The following is a 9390-nucleotide window of genomic DNA, read 5'->3' as shown; positions in this document are numbered from 1 at the left end:
TGGAAGCGGATGACATCATCTCAGGGTGATGCCCCTGAGGTTCGTGCTCTTGCTGGTACATCAATCAGAGCGCATGTGCGCGCCCTAAGTCTTCAGGCAATATGGCGGATCTGCAACGTTGAGCTGGTCCGGGGACACTGGAGGGAGATGGCATGGAGATGCTGCGGCAGCCAGCCGTCCATCAGACCCAGAGGGAGTCGCCACAGAGGTAAAGAGGGCGGAGTGAGGACCTTGAGCAGCGATGATCGCAACAGTGCATTACCAAAACAAGCCCTGAAGTAAAATCCTGCTGATCCTCTTCCTGCTCTGAGCCCTGTGCTTCCTAAACCTTCCTGTGGGTGTCCCAGCAACAGCTCCAAGGCTGTGGAGGAGCATCTTGCTAGTTCAACAGGGCAGGAAGCGCTGCCTCTGGAGGGCCGTGTGGCTCCAGGATCTCTGCTCTTCCTGCATTCCCTTCCCCTGCTTGTGCTGCATTTGGCTCAGCCCTGTTGCAGCTCCTGCAAAATGACCCTGCCACCGTAGGCATACACTGGGTCATATATCTCACACATTTTAGATCCCGGTCCATATCTATTCCAGGGAGGGGGGGGGGGGGGGGTGGTGGTCCTGGGTGTGCCTGACAGTCACCCTGCTAGCCTCGGGCTGTGACATGTTTTTTCCCCCCCAAGCTTCTTAAAGGTACAGAGCACAACACTGCCTTTATCCAGGAAAGGGAAGTTTGGGGATCTTACCCAGATTGCTCTGGGAGAACAAAAGCAGCCACCCTTCTCTACCTTCCTGCTACACTAAATGTCATCTACTGTCTGCTGGAGGCAGAGAACTACTGATGCCTTTCCCACTGTCCCAGAATACATAGGGAGGGATGTCAGGTCAGATGAGCTCTCTGTCTCCCATCTGCTGGCAGAGGGGACAGATCTCACTTGTCTGGACTGGTCTGGCAGTGATTATTTTTCCCTCTCCTGACGTTCTGTCCCATGCCAGATCTGGCAAGGTTGTACATGTTTTACATTTTGTTCCCTATCTCATGTCATGGTAGATTTAGTTTTAGCTTATTTAAGTTTTGATACACCAGTTTTTCCCATTTTATGTCTGTGGGAAAAACGCTTCGCATATAGGCTGCTAATTGCCTCTTTCCAACCAAGAGGTATTCCCTGCAAGATCAATGCAGTTTTGGGCATTAACGAAGGGCCAGTGCCTGCAGGAAACCCAAGGAAGAGAAAGCAGCATGGCAGGTTGTGGGCCTGCTGTCTCTAGAGGGCAGTCTGGCTCTTCTCCTTACGATTGTCTGCTTTTTTTTTTCAGTTCCGTACTGTGCCTGGAAGGGTTTTTCAAACTTTGCGTCATGGAAAGGTTGCATTTCATTGTGGCAGGCGCGGAGGAGCTGTGGAGGCTGGGAGAGCAGCGAGGAGCAAAACCGGCCCAAAGGAGGAGCGAAGGCGAAAACTAAGCGGAAGGAAGAGCGCGTTTCGGCTTGGAGGCTGGGGCTGCGATGCTGGGAGCTTGGGCCGGGCCGGTGAGGCAGGGCTCGGCTGCCGGCTGAAGCCCCCAGGCAGATCCGCCATGCTTCGGCCCCGCCGCGCCGGAAGCCCCGCCGATCCCGGAGCCGGAGGGACGAGGCTGAGGAAAGCGAGCAGCTCTGCTCCCAAACGGAAGTGAGAGCTCGCTCTCCTCCCCTTCCCTGGGCGCAGGAACACTAAAGAGCTGCTTTTTTTTTTTTTCTCTGTTCTCATCACTGGAAAGTTTAGTATTGTTTAGTGTTTTGCTTTTTTTCATCAGGGCATTTTATTTTTTTTTGGAGCGCAGTTAGAACGTAGCCTTTAGGATTTTATATAAAAATAAAAAAAGGCAGGGGGTGGGATCGAGCTTCTCGTGCAAATCATATTTCTAGATCAGAATTTGATACCTTTTTGTCAGGTATTCATTAGGGTTTGGGGGTTTGTTTTTTTTGGTTCCTAAACTAATTATTCAGAGTTTCTTTCCCTCCCCAAACTGTCAGTTTTGGGGGGTTTGTGTGCTTGCCTGGTTTTTTTTTCTTCTTTTTCTTTTTTTGTGGTTCTGTGTTTTGTCATTTTAAACGCATGGAAACTGACCAGGAAAGCAACAGCTCCCGAAAAGGGGACTCGAGGTTTGATCGTTGGAGCCCCCAGCCTTAAAAACTCTGCAATAAAGTAATAGTTTACGAAAACAACCAAGCAATCGAGCTGGCTTCGGAGAGCTAACTTTGGTGAGTTGCACCTCTCTTGCCTCTCTGCGCTGCTGTCCGTGGCTGAATTTACTAAAATCACTTTCCCGCAAACCTGACCTTTTATTGTAAAATTTGGCAACTTGCATGACTTTTTCTTTGTCGTTTTTAACTATGTTGAGATTTTAATTCTTGATTGTTTTTCCCCTCTCCTGACGTCCTGTCCCCAGGCCAGATCTGGCAGGGAATAACTCGAGCATTTTGCAAGGCAGCATTTAAAGGCCCGGAGGACAGCGCGTATAAGTTGCATTTTTAAAAACGTTTAGCAATCCTTTGCGGGGAGTGCTTCTAATTTCTGAAAGCAGTGCGACTTTTAGTGGCACCGAATCTCTCTCTTGTGAGGCTTTATTCCGGTTTTGGGGAAAAAAAACAACAATACAATTAAGCAAATACCTAGTCTTGATTTTAGCAAGTTGTTTGTTTGAATATGATCTGGGATACAGCAAAATCGAAAAACAAAGACAGAGCAGAGAGGGATATCCTGTCAGGAAGACGTCCGACTGATAAAAAATATTAAATTTTAGCAGAATACTGCTGATTCCCCCCAGCGAACAAGGGTATTAGGACCTGAAGGAAGGAAAGAGGCACGAATCCAACCAAAACAATTAGGCTTTTGACCTATTGTCATACCCATGTCAGCGGTGCATATCTGCTGTCACCTTGAATGTCGATGGCTTTTAAATCTGGAATCTGAGAATAGTCATCTCTGTACTTTTCATTTAAGGGGTAGCTGGCAAAGATCTGTTTTCTTTTGCCACCGTGGAAACCTTGGAATAGAGGCAGCTGGTTGATAATTTGATACATCGGAAAGGACTTTTTTTTTGAGTGTTTTAAAGCTGTAATATTACACAAGAGCCAATATTCACCAAAAGTATCTGTACAGCTAGCCCACTGGAAGTAAACTGCTAATCTTTATTTCCTGAATGCTTATTGTCAGGAGCTCTCTAATTTAATATTTGTCTATTATTGCTAGTATAACTGTTTTAGTTAGCTTTCAGCTAATGTTTCTGTCTAAATCATAACAAAATAAGATGTGTCATGCTGGGTTAGGACAAAGGTTTATCAATCCTGTCTCTGGTGACAGTGGCCAACCCAGATCTCCAGGAAGTATCCAGCAGATCCCGAAGAGTAGATCCAGTTCCTTGTTTCTGACCCTCAGTGATAAGGGATTTCCCAGAGACCACTTTGGTAAATAACTGTTCATGGGCTTTTAACTTGTCCACATCCTTTTCAAACGCAGATATGCTAGATGCCTTGACCACATCCTCAGGCAACAAATTCCACAGTTGAATTGTGTGCTGAGTGAAAAATCCGGAGCAAGGCTGGAAATAAAATAATATAATTTCCAGTGCAGCATTTCTCTCTATGTTAAAGCCTAAAGATACAGAACTATGAAGCACAGAGACCCGGGTTCAAATCTTACCTCCGTACCTTATGCTGTGACAGAAAATTATTTAGCACCATCCTATCCCACTATGCATAAGTTTGGAACTACAATGCCTGAGGCTTTTCTGTCCACTTTTTATTTTGTAATATTATGATAGGAGGACACTGATAAGTAGCAACAAACCTTAGACAAGATCAGTAACATCAGATAGCCCCAGATCCTGAAAGTCACATCATAATTAAAATTGTTGGTAGGAAAATAATATTTAAAGAACTATCATAATATTCCCTGTTGTGCCTCGTCCTTCCCTTGTGCAATTTCCCCTGTTTTCATCCTCCCTCCCTCCCTGGTACTTGTTCTAAAGGCAAAGAATTGTCCCCAAGCGTTGCCTTCTCCTATCTCCTACTCTGAGAGGACCCAACCCTTGAGGGAAGTATCACGGAGACCTTAGATAGGTGGAAGAGGGGTTGATTGATTTTGCCACTGGTGCTACCTCTGTTCGCGCTCACATTTAGGCTGTAGGCCGCTTGGAAAGGTACCTGTGAGATCAGCCAAGCGGCTCACCTTGACAAGCACCCCCCCCGTCCACCGATAGCCCTCTATAAATAATAAATATCATTGCAGTTAAAACGTCCCACCTGCATAGCTGGCTGGAAAGTCGAAGCCCTCTTGCCTGTTAACATCTCTTGATGAAAATCCCACACTGACATCTGCCTCTGGGATTTTGGGGGAGAGTTGCTTAGGGAGTGGGGACTATCCAGCAAGGGCCTAGGAGGGTTGCCAAGGAAGGAGCAGAGTTTCGGTGCCTCGCAGCCCCTCCAGATCTGCAGCGCATAACTTTTTATACATTAACGATAGTTTGTTTTCCTGGGAAAGGATGCCTGTGGTCACTTTTTAGTGCTGTGCGTTTCAAAATGGCCCACGCTCGAGGGTTAATAAAACCGCAGACCGATCTCATCGCGCCCGGAGCACAGATCCCTTTAGCTCAGGAGGGAGATGCCTGTGGAATGTGAACACTTTTTTCTACATGAAAACGTCTCTTTATTATCAGAATCTGGGGGGATGCGAGGAACCATTGTGTGTTGATGCGGCCCAGCCCGGGCTTAATGATTTTAAAATGGCATCTGGCTTTTAAATGCCCTATTGAGCCTAGTTTAGCAGAGAAGTAGAATGAGGATATTTAAAAAAAAAAAAGTTATTTTGTTTTACCTTAGTTTGCTTCTCAGTGGCTGGTAGGATCCTTATCGACAGGTTTTCCCTGGACGGTGCACTAAATGGTAAACATTACTGTTTACCCTTGTTGTGTGTTATAATATAGTCTTTACTTGCATTTCTTTGCTGAATTTTTTTTTTTTTGTGTGTGTGAATACTTGAGTGGTGCAATCGTTTACTCTCGGAGGTGCCGTGAACTCACCAGCAGGATAGATTTTGCGGCCCTGTACTTGCTGGCATTAATTGCCCCCCCTCCCCTATGATTACGCCATGGAATTTGCCCAAATACATTCCTCCCCTCTGCCGGTTTTCATCTTCCATTCTTACTGCGCTGCAATAGATGAAGATTTTCCCGCAGTTCTACACAAAAGTGCACTCAACACCCACACTTTACAAATTTTCTCTGTACATTTCTTTGACCCTGCAGTTTCCTTCCTTCCTCCTGTTGGGCTTCCGGCTCAGACCGAACCAGGGCTGGGATCCTGGTGCCATAAGCCTTCATTCTCACCTGGGGTTCCCCCCCCCCCCCCCCGGGGATGCGAATGCCAACCAGGGAATGGGAGACCCGGCTCGGGTATCGACCATCGGGTCCGCAGCACTCACTTTAAACGTGTCCGGTTTGCACTTTTCCAGGCTCAATGGAAAAGAAAGCTGTCCTGGTGCCACCACGCTGCATTTACCCAGGACCGGTTTTTATATTTTTTTCCTGGGAAGTGGCTGTAGGAACCTCTCTCCTGGGGAGTGGCATTCTAAGCGATGTTACCCGGTGCTTTTTTTGTGAATGCATTTGTGGCCTCCCAATAGGAGCACAGGAATTTTAACGAGGTGTTCATTAAATAGAGTTGATTTTTTTTTTTTTTTAAATCACAGAGCCAGTGGAATGGAGAGTTCCTTTGTATAGGGCAACTAAAGAATGAAAGACTAAAGATTAATGAAGGAAAAACTAGTAAGAACGCCCCGCAGGGACTCTGCGAGCGCTTGACTAACAGGATATGGCTGTAAGAAACATTTTTGCTGTGCTAGATTGGACCTGATGGTGACAGATTTGACATGCAAGGGCAGCAAGTAGAAACGATCTTTGTTTCTTACTTATTTTGTTTTATTTATTTATTTATTTATGTGTTTGTTTGTTTGTGTATTTATTTATTTATTTTTTTGCAGCAGGGACAACCATGGTGTTGAAAGCCAGAGCACTTTACAGCTTCCAGAGTGAAAACAAAGAGGAGATCAACATCCAGGAGAACGAAGAGCTGCTCATCTTCAGCGAGAACTCCTTGGATGGATGGCTGCAAGGGCAGAACAGCCGCGGAGAGACCGGTCTCTTCCCTGCCTCTTATGTGGAGATCCTGCGCTCAAGGGGAAGCTCTGGCTACACAGACTACTCCAACAGCCCGTCCAGCTCCCCGGGAATCGATTCCTCCTTCTGCCCTCCCTCCTCCAGCGCCAGCTTCTGCCACCAGGGCAGCTTTGAGGATGACGACGACGATGACTGGGATGATTGGGATGATGGCTCCACGGTGGTGGATGAGCCCAGGAGGAGCCCTGGCACTAACGGACACCCGACCCCCAATCAGCCCTATCGGAATCCCAACGTAAACTATCGTCTAAAACCGAACTTGGAAAGGCAGGATAGCATAGCGAGCTCGAAGAGGGGCAGCGTCGTGGGGAGAAACCTCAACCGGTTCTCCAGCTTTGTACGCTCAGGGGTGGAAGCCTTCATCTTGGGCGATGTACCCATGAACTCCAAGAACTCTGAGACTTACTGTGTTGAGATGGGCTCCAAGGGTCCTCAGTGGCGGGCCAGTCCTCACCCTTTTGGATGCTCCGTGGAGGATCCCACCAAGCAAACTAAATTCAAGGGCATCAAAAGTTATATCTCCTACAGACTGACCCCTGGTCACACCAACACGCCAGTCTACCGGCGGTATAAGCATTTTGACTGGTTGTACAATCGCCTGCTGCATAAGTTCACAGTCATCTCGGTGCCACACCTGCCAGAGAAGCAGGCCACAGGGCGCTTTGAGGAAGACTTCATAGAGAAGCGAAAGCGGAGACTTATTCTCTGGATGGACCACATGACCAGCCACCCAGTACTCTCCCAGTACGAAGGCTTTCAACACTTCTTAACCTGCTCCGATGACAAACAATGGAAGATGGGCAAGCGCCGGGCAGAGAAGGATGAGATGGTGGGTGCTAGCTTCTTGCTGACCTTTCAGATTCCTACAGAGCATCAGGATCTGCAAGATGTAGAGGACAGGGTGGACTCTTTCAAGATGTTCAGTAAGAAGATGGACGACAGTGTTCTACAGCTGACCAACGTGGCATCGGAGTTGGTTCGCAAGCACTTAGGTGGCTTCCGGAAAGAGTTCCAGAAATTGGGCAACGCTTTCCAGTCCATCAGTCACTCCTTTCAGCTGGACCCACCTTACAGCTCTGACCCGCTCATTGGTGCCATTTCCCATACGGGCAAGACATATGAAGTAATTGGGGAAATGTTTGCAGAGCAGCCCAAGAGCGATCTCTTTCAGCTGCTGGACACTCTGTCTTTGTACCAAGGACTCCTCTCTAACTTTCCAGATATCATTCACCTCCAGAAAGGTAAGCCACACGCAGCAACCCTTGCAATTTTCCTGAAACAAAAGCAGGTGAACATTATAGCTCCTTCCGTTTTGTATTGATCAAATCAACAGCTTGAGCTATAAATAATAGGCGAAAATGTGAAATGATTTGATTACATAAGGGATAGGGAACCTATTTTGCTTAGGAGCTGGTGGAATCTTGGGTCCTTTACATCATGGATCAAGTGACCAACCCCTTCAAATAACCTTAAAAATTGTCGGATCATTTCTGTGTATCCTATTGGAACAGGAGAAAGACATTGGTTCTCCCCCCTGTTGTTGATTTAGTGTTCTTTCTCTTTCCTTGGGCTCTTCTCCTTTCTCCTGTGTTTTACGATAAAGCTTTATGTATGTGATAAGTTGCGAGGCCCTTGATGCTTCCTTCAGTGCAGTGGATACTGTGAGAAGTGAGCTAACAGAGGGGAGAAAGAAAGAGTGGGCTGTATGATAGATTTTAGGCAATGTGCCGTCAAAAGAGGTTGAGATGCTTGAAAGCTACCTGTTGAGTCTTTAAGGCTATGTAAAATCAGTTAGTGGTCTGATTTTAGTTTGCAGTGGAAAATGCATGCAGCACTGACAATTTATCATTAACTAGCACTGTAACAGGAAGGCTGAACTTCCTTCTTATCTTTAAAAGTGTTTGTTTGTTTTTTTTTGGGGGGGGGGGGAAAGGGTTGTGGATTGTTTGTTTTGTGGTGTTTTTTTTTTTTTTAATTGGCTATTTCCTCTTGCTTCTTTGGGCTTGCAGGTCAGTTGGCACTAGGGTTGGGAACTGACGCCATGAGCCTCCCAGTGTCCCTAGCCACGGTTGGCTCGGGGAGCAGGAGTTGAACCTGCTTGGTGGTGCCACCATGCTGCCACCGGCCCTGGTTCCGGAACGGTATCGTAGGGTTTGTGGGAGACGATTGCACTGCACAGCCAGTCTAAAATACCAACTTTATGATTTATGAGAAAGAAGGTAGATGCATGGAACAGCCTCCCAATGGAAGTGGCGGAGGCCAAAACAGAATCTGAATTCAGGAAAGCCTGTAGAGAGGATACCTGGTTGTGAAAATGTAACGTTGGATCTTAAACAGCAAAGGAAACTGGGCTGACTGCAGGGGTCTTTCTCTGCCATCACGGCCTTGGTTTTGTATTGTTGCTTTTGTTTTAAATTGGCGCATATATGATAGACTGGATGCAGAGCCTGACTCTATGGTTCCTCAAATTGTGGGGTCTTAATGCCTGCAGTGATAACAGCTTTGTCTCCTGAGCTGTCGTGTCATTGGAGGCGGTGTAGTAGCTCTTAGGACTTATTTGCTGCCGTTGGTGCTCCTGGGCCTCTCTAGGGGCTGATGGCAATAAAACCAGATTTCCCAAACTCTTTGGTTCCTCTCAAGGCAGTTTTGCCAAATGGGTTTGTTCTGCGCACACCTTGACAGGAATGATCCCCATTCGTAAGCCAGGCTATGCTGGGAGTGATCTCAGTCTCTCAGATTCACTGCTAGTGCATTGTGCTGAAGAGAGCCACCTTTGGAGTTCATAGGGTGTAATTTTTATAGGCAACATATCAAGGTACACGTGGAAATTCTGCGCACACCTTGACAGGAATGATCCCCCCCCCCCCCCAATTCGTAAGCCAGGCTATGCTGGGAGTGATCTCAGTCTCTCAGATTCACTGCTAGTGCATTGTGCTGAAGAGAGCCGCCTTTGGAGTTCATAGGGTGTAATTTTTATAGGCAACATATCAAGGTGCACGTGGAAATTCTGCGCACACCTTGACAGGAATGATCCCCATTCGTAAGCCAGGCTATGCTGGGAGTGATCTCAGTCTCTCAGATTCACTGCTAGTGCATTGTGCTGAAGAGAGCCGCCTTTGGAGTTCATAGGGTGTAATTTTTATAGGCAACATATCAAGGTGCACGTGGAAATTCTGCGCACACCTTGACAGG

General features: G+C 47.0%; 1 protein-coding gene across 2 annotated transcripts in view; it reads left to right on the top strand.

Moving 5' to 3' along the window:
• Positions 1 to 1347: 1347 nt before the first annotated feature.
• SNX33 (sorting nexin 33) overlaps positions 1348 to 9390 on the top strand; it is a 30672-nt gene continuing 22629 nt past the window's right edge. The window contains exons 1-2 of one of the 2 annotated variants that reach the window (XM_029574872.1): positions 1348 to 2224; positions 6006 to 7439. In XM_029574872.1, coding sequence (XP_029430732.1) covers positions 6014 to 7439 — 1426 coding nt within the window. In that variant the 5' untranslated portion in view covers positions 1348 to 2224; positions 6006 to 6013. Of the gene's footprint in view, positions 2225 to 6002; positions 7440 to 9390 lie in introns of both variants that reach the window. The other variant, XM_029574871.1, reaches the window with a different exon arrangement.

Source organism: Rhinatrema bivittatum, chromosome 13, assembly GCF_901001135.1.
Source record: "Rhinatrema bivittatum chromosome 13, aRhiBiv1.1, whole genome shotgun sequence".
Classification (NCBI taxonomy): domain Eukaryota; kingdom Metazoa; phylum Chordata; class Amphibia; order Gymnophiona; family Rhinatrematidae; genus Rhinatrema; species Rhinatrema bivittatum.
Note: the sequence above shows the minus strand (reverse complement) of the source record. Positions and strands in the feature narration are given on the sequence as shown.